At 41.5% G+C, this 26,419-nt stretch overlaps 1 protein-coding gene across 1 annotated transcript in view; it reads left to right on the top strand.

The window, feature by feature from the left end:
* Positions 1-2,167, top strand: part of pcdh7a (protocadherin 7a) — a 59,783-nt gene extending 57,616 nt beyond the window's left edge. The window contains exon 6 of the mRNA XM_084046193.1: positions 618-2,167. Within this exon, the coding sequence (XP_083902319.1) occupies positions 618-1,159 (542 nt within the window). The 3' untranslated portion in view covers positions 1,160-2,167. The remainder of the gene's footprint in view (positions 1-617) is intronic.
* The last annotated feature ends 24,252 nt before the right edge of the window (positions 2,168-26,419 follow it).

The following is a 26,419-nucleotide window of genomic DNA, read 5'->3' as shown; positions in this document are numbered from 1 at the left end:
TTACAAGTTTGTTTTGGGATGTTTGGAGCCTTGTTTTTAAGGCCTTGGAGGTGTTGTGCTGCCACGAGGTGCATGCATAATCGTAATGACCTTGTATGAGGGCCACTGCAAGAGTCTTCAGAGTATTCTTACTGACTAGACGATCAATCTTCCACAGATAGCGTGTTTTTTGTGGACCGTTTTGATCGTTTTTTCTCAGAGAGTGTACAAATGGAACCAAATGGACCCTTACGGGTCCATTTGGTTACATTTGTACACTCTCTCAGTTAAATGAACATTGATTTTACAATATAAATTGGGGTCCCAGAGATAAATGGGGGTCAGTAGCCCTAATGCATGTCAAATTGGGGGTCCTTGAAATTAAAATGGTTGAAAATCACTGCTAGACCCGTAAAAATCTTCTCGTATGGGGGTCCTTGGCATATATTTTCAAATGGGGGTCCGTGGGCTACCAAGTGTCAATTTGGGGGTCCTTGACATGAAAAAGGTTGAAAACCACTGACCTACACCCTTCACATCATTTCTCCTATATTTTACAGTCTTACCTTTGTGCCTCATGTCCCTTCCTGTCCATCAATCAATCCTCCTTTCTTTCTCTGTCTCGTCTTCCCACCCAGATGCCAGACAGTTGCCAGACGTGACCCTGACAGGAAAGTGCACCAGGGAATGCGACGAGTTCGGACACTCCGACACCTGCTGGATGCCCGTCCGCCCGTCGCCGTGTCAGCAGCGCCAGCGCCACGGCAGCGACCCCCCGCGGCTCTCCACCTTCGCCCCGGGCGACGACAACAACAACCTCCGCGGCGGACACGACCAGGAGAGCGACAGCGAGAGCGCCGGCAGCGCGGGGAGCTCCGAACCCGGGGTGGTCAGCGGAGGAGGCCAGAGGTTACCCATGGCCAACGGGGATTCCCTGGGCACCCTGGGAGGCGGAGACCGCAACAGGAACCTGGGCGACCACAACCGCAACCTGCTGAACCGGAAGATGACCTCGGCGTCCTACGACACGTTCAGCAGCGCCGGGTTCGGGCGGTGCCACCAGGACGAGGAAGGGAGCGAGGGCCAGAACACCCCCGAGGTCATACCGCTGACGCGGACGGGAGGGGATTACAAGACCACCTCCTGCCTCACGTTGTCACGCCGCGAAGTGTACCTGTGAATGGGGCTCCTGGAATGTAGTGATCCGCCCGGTTAAAAATCCCAGAGTGTTAATTGAACTCTGAGAGGGTTAGAAAATGGACGCGTAAAGGGGTCCGGGGGTGGATATCAAAAGGGGAGATCGATCCAATCCTTAAAAAACTTTTATCGTAAACAGTGTGCAGACGTCGAGGAAGCGGCCGAGGCATTTTAAACATAAACGTGAAGATGTGAAAACGTTGAGGAAAGACGTTTGCCAAAAAAAATCATATATCGAATTTGAACTGCTGGATGCTAACTAATATTTATACAAACATATGTCAATGATGTATCGGCTCCTCAGAGCGTTCTGGTTATATATACTTTATAACCTCCTTTTTATATAACCACTAGCGGAAGTTGTGCAGGGCATGGACCTGAGCATCACCTTATCCTTCCCTAATTCCTTATCTTCAATATTAAAACACAAAAACTGAAACGATCTCCATGCGGAGGACAACTTCATCTCAAGTTTTTTTTTGTGGTTTTGTTTTGTTTTTAAAACCTGAAACCAATGCATGCCTGACTTCCTGCCAGAAGAGGATCAATGTCAAATAAAGAGAGACTAGTGGAAGTATCGCTTCTGATACTGTGTAACCACCTCAGGACAAGATGAAAACGTCTTTCACACTGAGGTCACAACGAGCAGGATTTGTCCCTGATGCTGAGAAACCATTGTGGTCTTAACCAGTCAAAGCGGTTCATTCAGAAGGGGTTATATTTGGATTTGGATCTAATTCGTATTGATGAAGCGTTCTGATGCCTAATCAGCAGTAAAGTATGATGGGAGGGTATTACTCAATCAAGCTGCGATTTCAAGCTACAAGCATCATTAGAATCAAACCAATCATAAAGAGAAGATCAATTGTACAAACAGTTAATTCCCCTTTAAAGAATCACTGGAGGAGAGGGGGGGAAAAAAACGTATTTTTCCAGAAAAAAAAAAGAGAAAACAAAAAATAATTTAACCCATTAAGACCCGAGGCCGATTCTAAAAATGTCTTTAAAATATATATATATATTCAAAGATTTGCACACATTTTCACGATTTTTCAAAAATAGCTGATCTACAAGCTCGTAGCGCGGCACTCGGTGCCGCACTACGAGCTTGTAGATCTGCTATTTTTGAATAGCCAAAGAAATCTAAAAATGACACAGATGCGTTCCCGGTCTTAAAGGGTTAAAAAATAACTTCGACAAAGAAAGACTTTCGTGACAGTTAACCAGTAACCATTCGGAATACAAGGTCATACAATGTCAGCAACAGTGCCACAGTGTTCCAACATGAGAAACAATGCTGTGTTTATAACTCTTTGCCTTCTCATCCAGTCTGTATATATGTGTACTACTTACTACTACTGCTGTCCACCATTGCAGATTACAACCTGCAGTACTATTTTAACAGATGCATCCGATCTTCATGTATCATAATGTATTCTTTCATGCACGCGCGTGCTCGAGCGCGTGCGCACGCCCACAAACACACACGCACACGCATACACACATATGCAGGCACGCATACACGCGCACATACTATAACCACACATAAAACACACTCGGTGCAGTTGACTGTGAACATACACAGTTCATTCCTATTGGATGCTTCATGACAATAAGTATCTAATGCTTACACACGCACACGCACACGCACACGCACACACATACACACACACACACACACACACACACACACACGCACGCACACACACACACTCGCACACACGCACGCACGCACGCGCACACGCACATACACACACACACACACACACACACACACACACACACACACACGCACACACACACACACACACACACACACACACACACACACACGAACACAGCAGTGGAGACAATGTTCATTCAAATACAAGTACAGACTAAAAATCTATACACAGATTATGTGCAAATTCATATGCACGGTGTGTAGTGTGCTCCTAACCATGACTTTTAACATATTGCCTCTCATAGAACTAGCTGTAGCATTTTGCCTGCTCCCCTCCAGCAAGTATTTAAACATGAAGTATTTGAATAATTATTCATCTCTCTCTGACTGCTATGGGGGGGTTACATTAAAGGGACTTTTGATGACATCTATGTAATGATAGACATTTTTGGAATATGAAATATTCCACATACTGTAAGTAGGACTCATAGAAAAACCAAATTTCAGTAAAAAAAAAAGGAAAAGAACAAAAAACGAAAAAAGACTGCATGAAAGAAAGATAACGCTAACTTGTTTTTGAGTTGAAAACCATACGCCTTTTTGGATATTACGCCTGTTTGGATATGTGTGTGCTTATGGGGGGACGTGGGTAATGGTGGGAACAAGGGAGTGAGCTTCAGTGTGTCAAATTGCTCCCCGCTTTATCTTGGAGAGAGAGAGAGGGAGAGAGAAGAATAGCGACCTCAGGGCTTTCTGTCAGTTTTCTGCTGCCTAGAATTTGCACAAAGTGTGACTCGAAGGAGAACACGTGGTGGTAAGAGAGTCGAGTATTGCGGTTTATCCTTGTTTTCACCCTATACTCACACTGCCATGACCTGAACAAGCCGCTGCTGCTGTGCTGGTCCGTAAAGATAACATGCAGAAGCTTCTTCTTCTTCCCATTTGTCCTTCCCAGCAGCTACAGGACAAATCCAGACTGCATTCTGCTGGCCCTGGACAGGGGGGGGGGGTGGAACCGGGCCAGCACATCTTAATTCCCATCATCAGCGTGCGCTGGTTCAGCGGTGTGATAGGAATAATAGAGTTAGGCTGTCCCCGTAGTCTTAATGAGCTTCCTCTCGCCTCTCCTCCTCCCTTGATCTACATTGATCTCATTAACGTGTGCATATGGGGAGACAGCACGGCTGAAGCGTTGCCAGTGAGTCTGCTTCATTTCCACTTCTCTCTCACACACGTGACACGATGAGGGAGAATACATGGAGGTACAGTGTTTTACACCATTATTCACTCAGTGGTGCTCGTCTTGTCCTTACATCATACTGGGGAGGGGGTTTAGGAGCATGACGTAGCTGTTAAAATGCTGCCGTGTGAAATTGTGGTCAATAAGAGTCTGGCCTTATTAAGCAACTTATCCCATTATTCAGCTTTTAGCACACAACGACACTCAGGTAACATGCGCCGCAGTGTGTAACCTGCTAAAGAATCACCCTGTGGTCTTTTTTTAATGACCACAAACATATCCCTATATGGTTGCTGCTTCTCTCTCCCTATAAATTAAGACAACGCTTTGTGTGTCCACAGTTGTGTAGTATTAAGCCCCGGTTCATTCTTTGTTGTATGACGCCGTCATGCAACAGAGCATAATATTGCGTGACTCTCAACATCCATTGTCACCGTTGGTAATTAGGCCAATAGTTATAACTATAGTTATAGTTATATGTACGTGTTGGGAAGTAAGTGCTGAACATGTCATGTAGTCTACCACTGACTACACAACTGTGTGCCCAATATACCCTTTGGCATAGGACTTTGATCCACTGATCCATTCCCTTAACCACCATCCCCGTCCCTTACCCTGAACACGGCTGTCAACCGAGCTCTGCCATAGGTGGACTGTGCTGATGATGTCACAAGTGCAATGTTTTGGTGCGTTCTGTGTTCACGGAACGCTGACGTTGAAATCTGGGATACATTTAATAGGATTGGTCAAACGATGGCAACATTGTACAGGGTCTGTGCACTTAGAGACGAAGACAAAGGGGCAAGTACGCACGCACGCACGCAGACTCGCATGCACGCACGCACGCGCGCGCGCACACACACACACACACACACACACACACACACACACACACACACACACACACACACACACACACACACACACACACACACACACACCTCGGTCAGTCTGTCTCAATCCCTGGAGATCCAGAAGAACTGTGGCCAGTTCATATGTTTTGTGAAGAGACTCTCGTGCAGCCCTCAATGGGGGCAGATTTGTTGTTTTCGTTTTGTTTTTCTTCAAACTGCTGTTTTAAGGCAGTTCCATTATGGCACCTTTCAAAACCCTGAAATGGACTTAGAGGGAACTCGTTGTACATGAATACGTGTGCGTGTGTCTTTTTTATACTGCACGTTTAAACAAGAATATGATTCACTCTACTGCAAAACAGGACAGGTTGAGTGTGACGTCTGAGATGTATCCGCGTTCACAAGACATTTTTATAAACGGGACACCTTTGAGGACATAAGTCTTGACTGTTCACACGTTCCCCTCCCTCTGATAACCTTATAGCCATGTACAGATAACATTGTAGAACAGAGAACTGGGAAACATTACAGAGACAACGGCATGCTTAAGATCTGCGATTCTGCACTTACAAAGAAAATGAAAAGAAAAAAAAAACTCCTTTGTTTAATTTTCTCGTGGGGCTGGCTGTGTTTTGCTGCTCCCTTCCTGTAATTAATTAATGAACTAATTGCATTTGCTATGATGAAGATGATGGTGAGTTGTAGACGAACGGTTTGGTATGAAGATGAATCGTGTAAAAGTTTGACTTTGGCATTAAAAACTTCAAACACACCAGTGTACTTGTGTTCTTACATAATATATTTTGAAGACTTGGGACTTTGGGTATTGACAAATTGGTTTCTGTCTTCTAAAACTAACTTTGTATTTTGGGACGGCACCAACTATACACTACAAAGCATGCAGCTTTAATATTTTCAATCAAATACAGTTCATGCATCAAGAAAAATCTGTTTCAGATAGCAAGTTACACGGTATTAAAGTAACTATTAAGTGTATCACTTCCAGGGGGGATTGTTTTTAATTATTAAACATTAATTAACTCACATTTTTACTTCATAAAGGGAGGACTCCCATTTGTTTTACCAAACCAATCCTAAACGCTATGCCTCAGGCATGTATTTTTCTGACCATTGAACTAAAATAGTACACCACAGTCAAGTATTGACAGTGAATATTTATTTATTTATACTTGTGCAAAGTTTCAAGTGTGTCTTGTTTGCAGTCTAGCAAATCTGCAATGAAATTACATTTACTGTCCCCTGGACCAACACTGACATCATGTGGCCATACTGGAGTATTGTGTCATTTTCACTTTGCAAATGGTACTACTGTACCTTGTCCAAGTACTGCATCTGTACCCCTTGGTCTTATCAACAGGCTACACCAGAGGTTCTCAAAGGGGGGTCCGGGGACCCCCAGGAGTCCTTGAGGGGGTTCCAGGGGGTCCCCAGCGAAACGAGGAACAGTTTAACACACAGTTTGTGTTTGCAAGTGAATAGTGCGGTTCAGGGCAGGCTCTGGTGAAAACCCTATTCATCTGGGCTCTCCACGTCAATTTGAAAGTATTCTAATGATTGTCAATTCAGTAGTGTTATAGTTCACTGATTCTACTATCTACAGAATTGGATTTAAAATAATATATTTGAGAGTATGATTGAATGTCAAAAAGGCTACGGTCCACATCGACCTATTTTATTGCTTAGCCTACTTCTTGATTTGCTATAGTTGGTCATGGTTTAAACATGCTCACTTGCTTAAGTTTCCATTTACAAACTTTTAAAACATGTACGCCCACCATGTCCAGTTTCCAAGAAATGGCAGCACACCATGAAGACAAGAGCTGACAGGAACTCAAACAATGAAAACAGGAAAACCACATTGTGTTTCATACCACTGAAGCGCTCAACATTTGAGCTAGCTGTGGTTTCGAGTGACTTCCTGAAGATGTTAGCATGCTGCTTGACCATGTTCTTCACTGTTCATTACATAGAGTAGGGTGTAAGCTAGCTTCAATGTCTACATGTTGTGTACATGGCTCATACTCCAGAATCAAACTGAAGGACAGTTTAAATCACCATTGTACTTTTGCAAACCCTTTGAATCAGATGACCGCGATACTGACTGAGAACCTCACAGGGCTACATTCTGAAGTGCAAGACATAGCATTGAGTAATGATGCATGTCTGGTGTGGAGGGTCAAATTTGTGTTTTATAGAAAATTGTTTGAGGTGTCCCCGGGTCCAGTGATTTGGAGGCCCCAGCCAAAGACCAACGTGATGCCCCTTTGCTTAACCCAATCATGATTGTGAGAAAAGGTTATTTGGAGGCACTTTTTTCAGTAAACGGACTGTAACGAAGAGGTCCTCCGTTACTTATAATTGGCACTATTTTGCACACCACTTATTTTGCACATTATATATTGTAACAGTATTCATTGATTTATTTATATTTGCACAGCATTTTGCACTTTACTCTTTTGCACAGTATATTTGCACACAAGAATATTGGATCAGGATGGGCAAGTGCAATATAGTCAGTGCAATACCATAAGAGGAATGTGCAATATGTTTTAGTGCAATATAATATGTGGCAATATATATGGGATGTTGGATTGTGATTTTAATACTGCTTATGTCTGTCTGTTCCAGGGTGTTCGGGCAAAAGAGTCCCCAGGGTGCCCGAGCACCATATATGGGTTTGGACTGGACCACCGTAGAAGAGAGAGGGGGGTTTTGGGTTGTATATTGGAAGCTGCTAATAATGTGATAAAGTTTGTGTTGCAATAGGGTGCTTAAGTTATATGTATTTACCAGGGGTATTGAATTGATGCAGATGTTTAATGGAATGTGTGGTTTAGATCTGTTGCATGTTTGAGGTAACCTGCAACATGGTTGAACCCACAATTGATTGACTGACACTTGATTGGCTCAGCTGAGTATAAAAGGATGCCAGAAACAAACACACTCAGCTTTAGTTTTAGTATTAGGACATGGTGGAGCTGCCGACCACCATGCCACCTTTTGCTGCTGATGCTCTTATCCTGTATGTGCACTTTGGCTGAATAAAAGCACATTTGGTTTGCAATTTACATCCTGACTCTGCGCTGTTTCCAGCCGCTTATTGGGCCAGTCCTTTACACGGACCAAATTGGTATTCTAACACAAGTAATTATATAAAATGCTGCTCACTCATTTAGAAAAAGACAATGGGCCAAATGGGGCAAGGAAATTAGAATCTTTATTTGTTTTCATAAGGAAGATACAAACATCCTCTTTTATCTGTATCTCTAAAGTGAAATGTCCACTACAAATCCTGTGTGTGTGTGTGTGTGTGTGTGTGTGTGTGTGTGTGTGTGTGTGTGTGTGTGTGTGTGTGTGTGTGTGTGTGTGTGTGTGTGTGTGTGTGTGTGTGTGTGCGCGCGCGCGCCTGTCTGTCTGTCTGTCTGTCTGTCTGTCTGTCTGTCTGTCTGTCTGTCTGTCTGTCTGTCTGTCTGTCTGTCTGTCTGTGTGTGTGCATACGTGTGTGCCTTCACGGTATTATTGCACAGTGTGAAATTCACAAGAATTATATGATTGCTCTTTAAGAATTTGTGGCCAACGCAAGTGGAGACCATGCAACCTCTACTTATCACAGCCACTCCCTGTTTGCAATCACCTCCTTATTTTTTATCTACCACACCTGCCTTCACTCATTAGCCACTTACCATCGTTCACAATCACCAGCATCTACTACACCTGCCTCCTCTCACCACAGTGTAAATGCGCCTGTGATCACTTGTCCAGTAGTCTCGCGTCACCAGACTGTTGCCTCCCACAATTTACAAATGTTTCCGGCATACAGTCTGGGACTCGGAAGCTCTGATAATGTGTAAGGGGAAAGCGGATGCCCCTCCCCTACCCACGTCCGTTTTAGCATTGTGCAGTGGCGCATAGGAGTCCGACTGGAATCAACGAATCTCATAAACATCGTTTATGTCTACTAGTGTCTTCTTTCACAGTTTTTTCGGCGTTAATTCCATGATACCTTTCTCAGTTTTCTGTGATAAACAATCCTCGCACAAATAACATGAATCTACCGCTCCTATGACTATGCTTCCGCCTCGGTTCTGTTTCCACTGGGACTACAGGTCCGCGGGCACCGCGTCGTGATTGGTCGAATGTTTTTCCGGTCTGAACAACTTCCGTTACACAGCTTTCGGGAAGTGGAGTTCCAGACCATAGATATAGAAACCTAGATACCTCATTGGCCTCTGCAGTTCATTGCAGCGACTGGTATCTCAATACAAGGCTCTTCCGCAGGGCTGTTTGACTACTGACCAATCACATTGCTTTAACTACTGGCCAATCACAGCGTGTCTAACTGACTAGTTGCTGCGCGACTGCCTCTTAAGAAAAGACCGGCCCCACCTGCCTTTGATTGGCCTACCGAACGCCCCCTTCTGTGACGCACACGGAAGTTTCCAGCTTGCCCAAGCCTTATATGGGATAGCCCTGCGGAACAAGGAAGCGTGCCCGAGATACGAATGCTTCAGAGCCGAAGGAGGCGTCTACCTTTATATGTCTATGTTCCAGACTCTATATAGCATTCAGAGATTGTGGAATAGTTGTCTGGTGACGCGAGACTACTTGTCCAGCGTATTTGTGCTGCTTCACTTCCTCTTACACCCCAACCCCCTCCTTCCTCTTTTTTTTTTTATTGAATATTTGTAGCCTAACTCAAATCTTTGCTGGGGGGTCCCTGGAAAAAAATGTTTTACAAAAGTTTGCTTTAAAAAATATTTAAAGATTTGCACACATTTTCACGATTTTTTCAAAAAGATAGCTGATCTACAAGCTCATAGATATTTTTGAATAGCCCAAAGAAATCTTAAAATGACAGAGGCGTTCCCAGATTGAATGGGTTAAGTAGAGGTGGTCTCTTACTCGTGAAATGTCAGTAAATGTTGCTAAAAGTAACTGTTCTTGAGTCTAGTGGTTTGTGCTTATGCTACAGTGACCCGTAGCACCTGCCAGCGGGCAACAGGTCAAACAGAAGGTGGCAGGGGTGTGAACAGTCTTGTTTAATGTGCGTAGTGGGTTGTTGCCGATGCCCTCCAGGCACAGAAGAAGGCAGACAGTGTCTATTTTTGTACTGTATTTATGACCCTGTGAAGGGTCAGCATACACAGACACACACACAGATACAGGCATTTGTGGTTTTGACCCCTGGGGTCATCGCGAAGTGTCTGAGTTAAGCCTGGAACAGACACACACAGACAAAGGTTTAGTAAATTTATACTAGGCCAGACATGTCCAGCCCAGGTGGCAATTGTGGAGCGAGGACAGATTTTATATGGACCGCAGCTTCCTTCCTAAAGTGTATTATCTACGGCCTGCCATAGTATTCATGTGAAATTCATGCATTGACGTTTTCTCAGAAGAATTTGTATGTTCGCATCAGCAGGTATGTGGAAGAGGCAGGCATGTACTACAACGCACGCACACACACATGTACGCACGCGTGAGCACACACATGCGCACGCACGAACGCACACACGCACACACACACACACACACACACACACACACACACACACACACACACACACACACACACACACACACACACAGGGTTGCAGGAGCTGACTGACCATGCAATTGACACTTGAAAGGTAGATGGAAACTGTTGTGGTTTTAAGATGTCACGCCTGCAGAGAGACCAGAGTACAAAACAAACCTGAACAAACCCTCCAGAGGATGTGTGTATACGTTGCTAGATGGCTCCTATCAAGCACCACAATATCCGTTTCCCATGAAAAGCCACAAGCTCAAATGTTTCCACTCAACTGACCTGCTGCTGTATGCATAATGGTTGACTTTGTCTCTTATAAAAACTAAGCCAAGACCCTACAATATATCAGTACCAGAGCTTCACATGCATGCATGCACATACTGACTCTTATTCCATGGCTGCAGCTTTTTTTTCTTTCAATAATGATAAAGAATAATGTGAAATGTATTCCTCCTTTAATAGAGGAGGAATACATTTTGTCTACAATTATATGGTGCTTTGCATTCACTAACCAAGGACAGAGGCAACAGTGCAACCTGCTCATTGAGAGCAGTTAGAGGTTGACTCACTGAGTGGTCTTGCTCAAGGAAGCTCAATGTCCAGAAGCTGGGGGTTGAACCAGGGACATTTTGGTTCACAAACAGCCGCTCTACCTCATGAGCACTTCTACCAGTCTTACTTGCCAGTTGGCGAGACATGCAAAGGACAGGTACACATGCAAGCACGTACGCTCACTCACGCACAAAACTAACTAATAACATTTAAACACGGATGTGAGTACATTTCCAGTCATCCTTAAATGACACTGATCATCATTTATATATCAGATATTGTTTAACAGTGTTAGACGAAATATTTTCCAAAGACACTACAACATATAGAATAGATATAAAGGAAACAATGACAGACGGATGGACGGACGGACGGACGGATGGATAGACAGATAGATAGATAGATAGATAGTTAGATCATGGTGAATCAGTAAGTACAGTCAGGGAGTTTGACAGACACCAGGGAGCTCTAAGAACAATCAGTTACATGTTGCGGTTACAGACTTCAATGGAGATGGACAGTGGTGGATGAAGTACTCAACCCCAGTACTTGAGTAAAGGTACTAATGGTCAAATTTGCTCCACTACATTACATTACATTTCATTACAGTCATTTAGCAGACGCTTTTATCCAAAGCGACTTACAATAAGTGCATTCAACATAGGTAGGGAACGAAACTACTATTCACCAGAAGTATTAAGTGCATTCTCTTCTAAAACAAGCAACCAAGAGTATACCTAGCGCTAAAGTAAAAGTGCAATATATCAGCTACCCACTTTCATAAACAGATGAGACAAAATAGGAAAATCAAATTAGCAAGAGCTAAAACAAATAAGTGTATCGAATAAATAAGATCCAATAAAACAATAAAACAAGAGTTTGTACAACTAGTTAACAACAAGTAGGCAAGGCGAAGAGGAAGGGTAGTGTTTCCTGAAGAGGTGGGGTTTCAGCCTGTGGCGAAAGATGGGCAGTGACTCTACTGTCCTGACATCAGTGGGGAGTTCATTCCACCACTGTGGGGCCAGAACAGAAAAAAGTTGTGACCGTGTAGATCGAAGGACCACTGAGCGACGAGGCAACCAGTCACCCCGTGGCGGCAGACTGAAGTGGTCGGGCAGGGGTGTAAGCATCGACCATAGCCCGGAGGTAAGAAGGAGCTGTTCCTTTCACTGCCCTATAGGCTAGCACCAGGGTTTTAAACTGGATGCGAGCCGCTACGGGGAGCCAGTGTAGAGAACGGAGAAGGATAGTTGTGTGGGAGAACTTGGGGCGGTTGAACACCAGACGAGCCGCAGCTTTCTGAACAAGCTTCAGAGGTCTGATGGCAGACGCCAAGGTACCAGCAAGGAGGGAGTTGCAGTAGTTCAGGCGAGAGATGACAAGAGCCTGGATGAGCACCTGGGCTGCCTTCTCAGTGAGGAAGGGGCGAATCCTCCTGATGTTGTAGAGGAGGAATCTGCAGGACCGTGTCACTGATGCGATGTTTGCCGAGAACGACAGTTGGTCGTCCAGGGTCACACCCAGATTCCTCGCAGTCCAAGTTGACGTCACCACAGCATTATCAATATTGATGGCCATGTCTCGGTGCGGACAGCCCTTCCCCGGGAGGAACATCAACTCTGTCTTGTCCAGGTTGAGCTTCAGGTGGTGCGTTGACATCCACTCCGAGATGTCAGCCAGACAAGCAGTAATGCGTGCCTCCACTTGTGTGTCGGAGGGGGGGGAATGACAGGATCAACTGGGTGTCATCGGCATAGCAGTGGTAGGAAAAGTCATGGGAGTGGATGACAGCACCAAGAGATGTAGTGTAGAGAGAGAAAAGAAGAGGACCCAGAACCGAACCTTGGGGAACCCCAGTAGTGAGCCTGTGTGGTTCTGACACAGATCCTCTCAGCATCACCTGGTAGGAGCGACCCGTCAGGTAGGATGCAAACAGGGAGAGTGCAGAGCCTGAGACACCCATCCCCTCAAGGGTGAAGAGTAGGATCTGATGGTTCACCGTGTCAAACGCTGCGGACAGGTCCAGGAGTATCAGGACGGAGGAGAGAGAGTTCGCTACAAGTCAAAGTAGCTCAGTCAAAATGTAAAAGTACAAAAGTAATTGCTTTTAACTATACTTAAGTATTCAAAAGTACATGCTTTAAAAAATACTTAAGTGCAAGTACAAGACAAAGTAGAACCACTTGGACGGCATGCACTGATGACGTGCATGCTTGTAGAACAAATACGCTACCTAAAGCCTGTAGTGTAGAAACAAATATAAAACATTGGATCATCATTTTTTATTAAACATCAGCAGGACATTCTCCCCTCACTGAGAGGAGCAGATAAATTAACTTAGAGTCTGTTATTGCAGAGCAAACAAACTACATCTATGCTTCCAAGAACTCACTGTTGAAACCACTCGACTTGACAACACAGGAAGAACATAACACATACAGTACCACAGCAATATGTGATCACAACTCTCTCTGTCTCTGTCTGCCTGTGCGTGTGTGTGTGTGTGTGTGTGTGTGTGTGTGTGTGTGTGTGTGTGTGTGTGTGTGTGTGTGTGTGTGTGTGTGTGTGTGTGTGTGTGTGTGTGTGTGTGTGTGTCTGTGTGTGTGCGTGCCTGCGTGCGTGTGTGTAGACAGGCATATCAACACCAGAGAGGAAACACAGTGACACCAGAGCCAACCCATCTAAAGGTTCTGAGTGAATGAGTGACTCTGATAACTGGATGTCGGCCTACATTGTCATACTTGAACACAGTAGCCTACACCAGTGTTACCATGTCCGCTTATTATAAGTGACTTTAGACTTGCTTCTCTGTAAAGTTGCTTGTAAATATTGGTAGTTGCGGGTTGCGTTTTTTGGGGCTTATTTCTAAAGTCTGGTTGCTTATTTAGGCCCCCTTAATGTAGTTGTATTCAACGCATGTTCAGGAGTAGAGACCTCCCTCTGCTCAACCTCTGCTCAACTTGGTAAGGCAATCACCTTACCAAGTTCAGCTGCGCTGCTTATCTCTCAGCCAATCCACGCTGCAATCCCCACAGTATAAATACACCTGCGATTGTATCACCTACCTGTTTGATTTTGCTGCTCGCAAATCCAAATCCCCTCCTCCTCCCCAACCAACTCCTTTCTCACCAATTTTGCTCAGCTAACTTTGTTTTTTCTCCATCCTCCAGGAGCCCCAGGGCGGGGCAGTGTCGGAGCGAAGGCGACAGACCGCTCCTGAGCAGACAGACCACTCCTGAGCAGACAGACCACTCCTGAGCAGACAGACTGCTCCTGAGCAGAGCAACTGCGGCGGTCGCCTGGCTCCCGAGACTACACCCCCACCCTGAGTCTCGCCCCGCCTTGGGCTCCCCAGCAATACACATTCATTTCATTGCATTGTGTTCAATAAATGCTGTTTAACTTGAGCAGAAGGTGTGGTCTCTTACTAGTGAACCATTTGTGTTGTTAAAATATTTTAAAAAAATACCCATTTTTCAACATTCTTTTGAAAATAGCAGATCTAAATCCACATCCTGGTATAGTTTCCATCTCCACCCATGGTGTTGCAGTGGAGAGGGTCAGTGAATTCAAATTCCTCAGTGTACACATCCTCCAATGACTTCACATGAGACATACTCACCACTCACATGGTGAAAGGGGTTCAACAACATGTGTACAGCCTCAGGTAGCTGAAGGTTCAAGCTGGTTGTTTATTGTGACATTTTGTGCACTGGTACACAAACATATTTTTGTTTGGCTTCCTTCAGACAGTGTACTGTAGCAGCATAGTAATAGTAAAGAAAAAAGAGCAAAGACAAGAGCAAAAAAAGAATCAGTAGGCTAATCCTAATAAGATAATAAAACAGGTAAGCATAATGTACTGTATAATGTATAATGTATATGCGCAGGCCACATAATATATACACCATCGACTGCAGGCGATACCACAGCATCACTTGCAACAGGAACAGACTATAGGACAGTTTCTACAACCAGGCCATCTGACTGCTGAAGAGACATTGAACCCTGTGTTGTATATCTGGTCAACCTGTTGCACCTGGTCTCTCATTCAATGTGAACATAGATGGCTGTGTCAGATGTATATGCTCTCATTACAATGGTACTCACTCACTTCATGTATATAACTGCTTCATTCCAATTTAAAATGTAGGCATTTAGCAGACACTCTCAGAGCTACTTACAATAAGCAAGGTAAACACGAGGTAATACATCAAATGCATAGAAATAGTAATCTAGGATCATAGGTAAACTACCTATAAGTACAAACAGTCTAAACAGTATAATGTAAAAAAAAATCTAGTCTGTACATTGAAACTACACACTATAGGATGCCAGGTCTACAAATTAACCTGGCGTCAGTCTCTACATAAGATACTATCTAAATGACATTTTAGCCTTTGCATAAGCCTGCAAGGTCGTCAAGGCTAGGGCAAGTTCTACGACAAGTGCTACGGACCAAGGTGGAGTCTGAAGAGGTGAGTCTTCAGATTCCCATACCTTTAATAGGCATATTTGATCTGCTGGTATTTGATATGTTCTATTTACACAAGAGAGTTTGTTTTTGTAGTTCTAGTAAACTAATATTCTATATCAACGTCATGGTAAGGTCTAGTCTGTAATATCTAGAGCTACATAAGGTCCAGTAATTTACCAAAGAGATTAATGATATTTTCATTATCATCACTGTGACACCATAGTCTAAAATCCCATTAATTTGGCCAGGTTCCAGTGAAAGACATCAATTCTTGTAATTACAACATACTGTACAACATGCTGTATCAATTTGCTATTTAGAAGCTCTTAAAGTATTGCATTGTTCCCCAAAATCTGTTTATATATAGATCATTCTGATCAACCTGAACTAGCTATAAAGCTACTATCCATGAAACTGCAAAAGGAGAAAAATAGTTTAAATGATTTATAGTATACACGTGCAAAATAATATGTTTAGGCCTCATTATTTTACTTAGCTTTAGTCTACCTTCTTAAACCTGTGGAGGGATATCTGTTTTATATCTGGTATCTGCCTTAAAACATCAATTAGAATATGTGCTCATACTAAGACCTTTGAACGGTCCACAATTTTGTTTTTGTTACGATCTACAATGGAACATGTGCCGTTGAGTTAGGCCTGAGGGGTGGAGAGTTTTTCTTTGTTTGATTGTATACTGTACGTTAAAACATTTACCACAACAAGGTCACAACGCTTCATACAGCTCAGGTGTCATAGAAAACATTCCACTCAACCAGCCAATCACAGTTTGATCATCGTTTAGTAGGAGTCTGTCTGCTCATCATATTTGACATCAGTATCAAAGAGCTTTGGCACTGCCAACTTTCATGCCACCATCAGACATGGGAAAGCTGCATCTGCTTTTAGCTGCTCTACTGGGTAAACTTTAATTATTATTGAAGAAATAATTATGATTTCATTCTTAGGTTTCTCTTTGATAATCATAGAATTAAGATTAACTGTGGTATTCAATGGTCTTCTTTTATTGTGGTGGAGTTGAAGTAAGCATTATGACATGCTTCATTTTCTTTTTTTTATGCTTTTGGGTTCCAGGTGTTCTTTACATCAGTCAGGATGGGATTTTTGGATTAGAAGTGAAGATGACAGTCAAACCAGGAGACAACATCACACTCTACTGTGACTGCGAAAAATTAATTGGAGTTGTCATTGTGTGGTACAGGAACTGCTCTCATAAAGACCAACCTACTCTTGTTGCACCAACAGCACAAAGATTTTCTGAAGTCGGTAGATTTCATCAGAATTTAACAAATCCTTCCAATTTTACTTTCGAGCGGAATCAATCTAGTAATTCCTATGATCTGTTGATAAACAATGTAACTGATTCTGACCTGGGTCTATACTACTGCGGAACTGAATATCCTGAAGTGGAAGATAATAAAATGGATAAAATTAGACAGAAAACAGTTTACACATATGGTAATGTCACCACAAGGATTTCTTTCAGTAAGTATTTTGATCTGCTTCTTTTTATTTATTTTAATGTTTACCGCATGTACAATGATATTTCCAGAGTAGAAGTTATACTGTACTTTGACTCTGCCAAGTATAATTGTGCCTGCATTTGACACATTGTGTTCATCAGTTTCTCAACACTATTATGATATTTAGTGAATACAAAACTCAAGAGTGTGAAGGTTTATTTTTTATATTGTGTTTTTATCTTTCTTTTTTCATTATTATTATTATTATTGTTTTTTTTGTTCCTGACTAAGATATAAGTTTTGGTATTTATTTTTATTATAAAACAATGTTAATTTATAGTAATATTATTTTGTCTCTAAAATGGTGTGCTCACAGTTAACCAAAAAAATCAAATCAAATCAAAAAGGATATAGATTATTCCATCAGGGTGCGGTCACACCAAACTTTTATTCTGCCTATGAGGGCGTATTCTGTCAATGCTTTTCAATGGAAACGGAGCGTTTTTTGTTCGTTTGTTTGTTTGTTTGTTGTTAAAGTTCGGTGTGACCGTGGTGTCACGCGCAGTGTGAAATTGAATTAAATTGAATTGAGCGGACTCTCACGTAAATTTAAGGTGTGAGTTAATGTTAATTAAAGGAAAGGGAAGATGATGACAATTTATTCCACTTGTTATAATAGTATGAAACATGAAAAAGTATTGCCAATAAGTTATTTAGGATACTAAAAGTAAAATGTATCTCATTCCTTTATTTTTTTCAATAAGATTCAATCAGAAAGAGTGTTTGGAAGTCTCATGTGTAGTTACAGTATTACTTTGTATGAAAGTATTGTATGAATAATATTGATTATATAATTTATATTAAAGTGTAAAGAATATATTTTATTAATAGAATATAACTTCAGCCAAATATTTCCACCACGTAAATTAAATTGGAAGAGGTAGGTAGAAAACCTGAATGTACTCTTGTGGCTATTTTGTTTTGCAGCATTCCGAAAACACTATTTTTTTAAATGTCACAATTTCATAAAATCACATAAAATTATGCCTAATGCAAATATCAATGGTGTTGCCAGTCAGGGTCAAAGCGGGTAATAAGATAATCAGAGAGCTGAGTTTGACAGTCCACTAAATGAGATCCATTGGGTCGAGAGACTCTGGGTTAAATACTGTATCTTATTAGGATATAGTATAATTTATAAATTAAACCAGGGGTTCCCAAACTTTTTTAGCTCGAGTCTCCCCGGGTAATCAACGTGTCACAATGCGACACGTTGTGAGCTTGTAGATCAGCTATTTACTTCTTAAAAGTTGTTTACATTTCTGGAATTTCTTAGATTTTATTTATTCGTGAAATTCCTTTGAAAGACTTTTACATTTTTTTTATGGAAAGTTGTGATTATTATTGTTATTTTTAAAAAATCTTTTGAAATGTATATATTTTTTAATGTTTTTTAATTTGGAAAAAAAATCAAAATGTGCCCTCCAAATAAAATCCTCACATCTTAATCTAATTTACATTACTGATGGCCATATACATGGAAATGTTCAATTCAAGTAAGAACATAAAAAACAAGAAATGTCAAATGAGCAACGACCCATGACTTTGTGTTTGTTTGCAGACTCCACGTCCATCTGCCCTGATCCTAAAGACTGTGGACAGTGCTGTACACCGTGCTGGGTGATGTTTTACACTCTGTGTCCAGCCTTTGCTTTTCTTTGCTCCCTCCTCTCTTCCATGCTGGTGTATCACTTCCACAGGAAAACGGGTAGACTAAAATTTTATATTTCATAATTTCATAACGTGTTACATAATAACCTCAAGTTGCTGTATGTGGTTCATGTGTTTAACAAGATGCTTTATATTATGTTCAGATGAAACAACTCCAGTCCATCAGAGAGTACGTTACACCAGACAAACCAGAGATCCTCAGGTAAACAACATCACCAACCTTTATGAATGTTGTGTGGAGTGATGATTTAGTGATGATTTAATTGCAGATGCCTGCCTAAATAAGATTGGAAGCTGCTTACTTGCAAAAAGTTAAAATGTTATGAAAGTACATGACTTAGCAGAAAGAGAAGGCGCTATGGCCATATGACTGTGTGGTAGAAAAGCAATATGTCTGGAGTTCTGTGATCTATCTAAGACAGCATGCTGCCAAAGAGCAACTAAAGTGTTTATTTTGTATTATACCCAGTGTCACTTTGGAAGATTGTGTTTCCCATGTGTGTTTGTTTCTCACGTAGATGTCCACCTAAATACAGTGCATAGTTCACTCACTGACATTAATGCATTGTACCACTGAAAGTGCCCTAACCCTAACCCTAATCCTTAGCACAGCAGCAATAATGGTGATTTCAAATCAATTCATATTATTTGAATAACAAATGTTAAATTGTGTTTTAGGATGATGACGTGTGTTATGCTGCACTGGATATCCGTCCAGCATCAAGTAGACCAAAGAAGAAGAAGGCAGCAGCCGCAGCACCACAGACTCAGAGTGATTGTACATATGCTGCTGTTAATACTAGTAGGATGTGAAAGGCCACACGCACACTCACGCACACGCTCACACACGCACACAGGGACGCAGAGGGCATTTTAGAACCAAAGGGTGACGCATGCACGCCAGAGTGTGCGTGTGCGTGTGCGTGCGCGCACGAAAATGTGAGTTCTTTTCCGGGTTTGTTTTGGGGGGTTTTGTTACTTCATTTCGGTTAATTAGGTACAAAAAATGTACTCCATGAAGTGTAGATGTCGGAGGTTTTTTCTTTTTCAGTTTTCTTCATCCCAAAAGTGGGGGGGATACCCCTGAGTCCCTGATAACTGAGTTTGTTCAAACCCCCCCCCAGCCGCCCCCCCCTCCTGTGTCCCTGCATGCACACACACACACACACACACACACACACACACACACACACACACACACACACACACACACACACACACACACACACACACACACACACACACACACACACACACACATAGCAATGTGTATGTATGCTTGTAGAATCTGTGTTTAATCTGCCCCAACATCCAGATTGGTGTCCTGTTGCCTTCCGAGGCAACCGGACCCTGTCCACCTGTCCTTCTTCTTCTTCCCTCCCTTTTCCTTTTTTCCTTTTATTCTTTACTCTTATTTTCACATTGTTATATTTCTCGTTATTGTATTACATAATTATTGTCATCTTTTGTATTGAATAAATGCATATTAGTGTGAACTCTTCATTCTCTCACTGAGAAGATGTCAAATGTCCACAACAGTGATCAGTTTAAATGTATATAATGTTGAACAGCTTATTTTAATAATTGTATATTTAGTACTCTCCAGTGTTGTCTAATTTCAAATAAAGTCTGCATTAAATCTGATGTAAAAAAGTATAGATTTAAACTGTGTATATGCTTGTTACATTTACAGTATAATTATGTTGATTGGTATTGTGCTTAAGCATACAGTATGTGAAGTTGTTGTTTCTGAGTATATCCTGTATATAGGAACAGACTGACACACCCACCTACTCTACATACAGACACACTATAGGTCTAAACCTTGAGTTTGTGATTTGTGGGCCAGACAGTCAGACAACAACACTCTCTAATGTGGCTTAATAGTCAAGTGGATTGTATGGTGTGGTTCAGGGCAGGCTCTCATGAGAAACATATTCCACCTGCCTTCCTCTAGTTAACAAACAACAAGGTAATAGTCACATAAATAGAGTAAAGTAACTAGGATACCAGGTAAAGTACAGACTAGTACAGTATACATACAATTTTCTTGGATGTCTATCATCTATCATCTCAACACACACATGCGCGCACGCACACACACACACACACACACACACACACACACACACACACACACACACACACACACACACACACACACACACACACACACACACACACACACACACACACACACACACACACACACACAGTTATCTACCTCAGGAATAAAAAGGCAGCCATTCTTTGATAGTCTTGAAAAGAGGGTAAGAGGGTAAGGGTATTGTTAAAAGAAACCTGGATTTGACATTTGTGTAAGAAAAAAAAGTTTCCAGTCATTTGCTACAGTAAAGAGAATAAGAAAAAACAAACAGTATTGTAAAAAAAAGAAGAAAATACTGGTCTGGATTTGTGTAAGAGAAATAATAAAGTCTTTGTCTGGAAAATAATTTTGTTGAGAAAACAAAATTATGTGAGAAAATTGTGAGAAATCGTATCGTGAACCTCAAATCGTGATTCGAATCGTATCGTGAGTTGAGTGAATCGTTACATAACACACACACACACGCACACACGCACGCACGCACGCACACACACACACACACACACACAAACACTCAGTCAGTCAGTCAGTCAGGCAGGCAGGCAGGCAGGCACGCATGCACGCACGCACGCACGCACGCACGCACGCACGCACGCACGCACGCACGCACGCACGCACGCACGCACACACACACACACACACACACACACACACACAGGGCTGCAGTAGCTGACCACCATGCACTTGACAATTGAAACATGGATGGAAACTGTTGTGGTTTTAGGGGCCTGCGTGGGAAACAAAGGTGAACAAAAGCCCTCCAGAGGATGTTTGTATGTTGCTTGATGGCTCCTATCAAGCAACACATACCCAAGTGTGAGTTTTCACCACAATATTAGTTTCCTGTGAAAAGGCCCACAAGCTCAAATGTTTCCACTCAACTGACCTGCTGCTTTATGCATATCTTTAATGGTTAACTTTGTTTTCTTAAAACCATGCCAAGAGCCTACAGTGTAAACACCAGAGCTTCACATTGACATCCTGGTCGCTCCTTTCTGATTAATTCATTATTTTTTTACACTATAAAACTGAAGCTTTTTTAATAATGATAATCTATCTATAGAAATAATAATTGCATTCCTCGCTTAGAGGAGGAGCACATTTGGTCTGAACTTCTGTAGTTCTTTTTACCGTCACAAAGCAATGGCAAAGGCAACGATGCAAGCCCCCCCCCCCTACCTCATGAGCCACTGCTGCCTACTTACAGTAGCATTGGCCTAAATTGATTGTGTGTTGTATACAGTCTTACTTGCCAAGTGTGCATATGACTTAATGTGTTGTATCCATGAAAAAAAGACACCAGACAGCTACTGGCTTTCACCTAACTGCTTTCACTTGAGATAATCCTGTGAATAATAATAAAACATGACCATATGCAATTTTTATACTGTATGTCCTAATGCAGATTTTCTTCTCAAATAAACAAATTAAAGTAAGTAAACTGTTTGACAGACAGACAGACAGACAGACAGACCGACAGACAGACAGATTCAGCCACATGTTGTGTGGGATCTTCAATGTCTGAATCATGATGGTAGCTACAGTACATCATAACTAGATATTAACTTTAAGTTGATTTCAGAGGTTAAAACAAGGTTCTAGAAATGTTTCAATCTCATCAATGGTGTTGTAGTGGAGAAGGTCAGTGACTTCAAGTTCCTCATCTTGGGCCACACACACATGGTGAAAAGGGCCAAAAACATAATATACAGTTCCAGGTGGCTGAAGAAATTCAGCATGAGCCACCTCATCCTCAGGATTTTCTACAGCAACACCACCAAGACTTGTTTCCATTTCATCTTAATGGCCCACAAACAGTCTGCCATCTACAATGGAACATGTCAGGTGGCATTTGTTTGATTGTAAAGTATATGTTAATGGAGTTGAAACATAATATTTTGAGGAGGAAAGACTACGCCTTCAAACAATTAACATCTCCATGCTATCTATGCATTCTATTCTGTTACCTGATTAATATCTATTTAAATCCTCCCCTCACTCACCTACATGTCTCCAATCAATCATCCATCTGATAACAACTCCTCCCTCATTCATTTGTCACCGATCCATTTGATAACTCCTACCTTGCTGCCCTGATTCCAATCACCTTGATAGCCTTTTCTCCTTCCCTCTTACCAAGTGAGGTATTTATAACTCGCCATTGCCTACCTGTCATTTGTGCTTTGTATCTCGCATCCACCCACCACCCCATTCTCCTCCTTTCCTTACTGTCTCCGCCAGGCCGAAGGCATGACGCGTGTGCGTCCTTGTGCGTGTGTGCGTGTTCGTCTGTTTCTGGACTTTTCCTGGAGGCCAGAACAGAACCAGTTGCCCAAATATTTCACATCGGCCTGTTATAGCGCCACCAGCAGGCCGATTTTTGCAAAACACTTCTGTCTGCTCATTTTTTTATGTCTTCACTTCCAATTTCACTTGTTTATCCTGTATCCTGTGTGAGTTCTCTCTCCTGATTAGCTAAAATGGGTATCCCTACCTGAAAATGTATGTTCTGTTTCCTAAAGAACTGGAGAGACAATGTAGAAATGATTAATATCAGAATATAAAGCAAAGTATTTGAACACAAAACATTTCAAATATCACTTACACTATCTTTAGATAAAACTTAAATTGGTTGTATTGTATTGTTTGAAGGCGTGGTCTGTACTAGTGGAAAAACACTTACCACAACATGGAGAACGCTTCAAACAGGTGTCATAGAAAACATTCCACTCAACTAACCAATCACAGTTTGATTATTGTTCAGTAAGTCTCTGTGCCCATCATATTTTACATCAGTGTCAAAGAGCTCTTCATACTACTGTACCATCAGACATGGGGAAACTGCATATTATTTTAGCTGCTCTACTAGGTAAACTTTTATTATTATTGAGGAAGAATTAATATGATTTCATTCTTACAGTAGATTGCTCTTTGATAATACAATAATTAAGATTAACTGTGGTATTTTTGAATGTGTTTATTATTAAAAAAATAATAATTGTTATTGCTTTTGGGTTCCAGGTGTTCTTTACATCAGACAGGATGGGATCACTGGATTAGAAGTGGAGATGACAGTCAGACCAGGAGACAACATCACACTCTACTGTGACTGCAGAGCATCAGAATACATATCGTGGTCCAGGAACTGCTCTCATAAAAACCAACCTACTCTTGTAATGATATTAAGAATTCCTGACAGTGACATTGAAAATTCCTATCAGTCACAGTCTTCTTACCCCCGTTTTAATTTCAAGTGGAACCAATCTACTGCATCCTATGATCTGCTGATAAAGAATGTAACTGAATCTGACCTGGGTCTCTACTACTGTGGAAAGGAACATACTGTGCAGGATATAAACAGCTTTATAAATGTTTACGAATATGGTAACACCACCATAAGGATTGTATTCAGTAAGTCATTTGACCCACTTCTCCTTTTATTTATTCATTTTTACGTACAATGAATTGGGACATTTCCCATGCCTTACCGTATTATGCAGCTTGTCTCTGTCGACCAGTTTATAGGAGCCTTATTTGTGTTGCATTTGCCAAATATTGTCAACATAGTTTTAGCCTTGGAAATTCAATCAATCAATCAATCAATCCCTTTTTGATTGATTGATTGATTGATTGATTGATTGATTGAATACTTTATTAGTCAGAAATATAAACAGCACGTGGTGTAGTAAACCATTAAGGCTAAAAGGATAACACAAAAAAGTTCTGGGGACTTATTTCCATTGTGGTCCTATCTCCTCCTATCTTAACACTAATATGTGTTGTTAAATTATGGTTGGTCAAAACTTACAGTATAGGCATAAAGATGTGCGGTAAATGTAACTTGTAGTTTCATAGTTTTTTAAAAATGCTATGTTCTGCTTTTAACAATACAGAGACAAATCTCAGTGCGAACCTCAGGGAAGCAAAGATATATCAAAATATGTATAATAATAATAATAATAATAATATTTTCATCTTTATTAAAGTACTTTTACAGGCTTGAATTGAAGTGTTTATTTTTTTCATTTGATCATTTTGTATTTATTTATTTATTGTATTCATTACTAATATGTTGATATTCAGTGTTTTGGTTTTTATATTTATTATAAAATTATAAAACAATGTAGGCCGACTACCACTCCTAATTATTATTTTGTCTCACATGAAAAAAAAAAATGTTCCAAATTGATACGCCAATCATGCAATATTTACCTCCTATATGAACATTTTTAAATGTTAATATTCCATTGCAGTTGCCTTTTTTAGCCGCGAGCTGAAAGCGCTGCGGCTCTACAGACAGCCTCAGACATCGTCACTCGCGACACGACATGTTTTCGACATGTTTTCGGGACACCTATTTGTCTATTGGCTGTCCTGGCTGTCCTTCACTACTTTACAGCCAATGGGGAGACACTACTTTAAAGCCCATGGACGGCCCATGGACGGCCAATGGACGGCCGTCATTCACAGCACCCGCCTCCCCTCGCAGCACCCCCCCCCCCCTCCGTCTCCATCTGTCCCTCTCCCAAGTCCCTCTCTCTCTCTCTCTCTCTCTCTCTCTCACACACACACACACACACACACACACACACGCGCGCGCACGCTCTCTTTCTCTCTCTCTCTCTCTCTCTCTCTCTCTCTCTCTCTCTCTCTCTCTCTCACACACACACACACACCAGCTCCAGCGAAAAGTTTGTGGTTGCTTTGTTGATGTGTTAGCAACATGCTATGCTAACTGTAATAGTGAGAGGACAGAGTGAGAGGCTGAGAGTCATAAAGGCATTAAGTCATAAAAAGTCGGCCAGCGGAGAATCTTCTAATCATCTGTGACTTACAACAGCCGCAGGGCTTCAGTGTTGATTTAACTCTGAGGAGCAGTGGAAGTACTCAAATGTTTTACTTGAGTAAAAGTATTAATACTGCAATGTAGAAGTACTCTGTTACAAGTAAAAGTCCGCAATTCAAAATTTACATGAGTAAAAGTACAAAAGTGTTGGTATTCAAATGTATTTAAAGTACCAAAAGTAAAAGTACACAAATGTTTGAAAATAGCAGATCTACAAGCTCACAACGTGTCGCGATGCGACACTTTGTGAGCTTGTAGATCAGCTATTTTCAAATAGCCTTGGTATAAAATAGGGCTAAAGTGGTTAATGTATGTTTTATAATGTAATAATTTATATCTGCAAAGTAACTAGTAACTCAAGTTTTCAAATAATTGTAGTGGAGCAAAAGTACAATATTTGCCTCTGAGATGTAGTGGAGTAGAAGTACAAGTACTGAAAACTGGAAATACCACAGTAAAGTGAAAAATACCTCAAAATTGTACTTAAATACAGTACTTGAGTACATGTAGTTACTTTACACCACTGATGACATGCCTGTCTAAGACAAGTCCCAGAGTATTCCTAAAACTGTATATATCTGTAGGCTATTTTTATTTAGTTATTATTGTCCATTTTATTTTCTTGCTTAATATTTTCTTTTCTTCATTATATCAATTATATGTAGAACCATCTGTGGTACAAGTTCCAACAACATTTCGCTGCTTGTATCTTTATGAGTCAGTAACAAATAAAGCTTC

This window comes from Gymnoscopelus microlampas (genome assembly GCF_963454915.1).
Source record: "Gymnoscopelus microlampas genome assembly, chromosome: 2".
In the NCBI taxonomy this organism is placed as follows: domain Eukaryota; kingdom Metazoa; phylum Chordata; class Actinopteri; order Myctophiformes; family Myctophidae; genus Gymnoscopelus; species Gymnoscopelus microlampas.
This window is presented reverse-complemented; position numbering and strand designations above follow the sequence as displayed.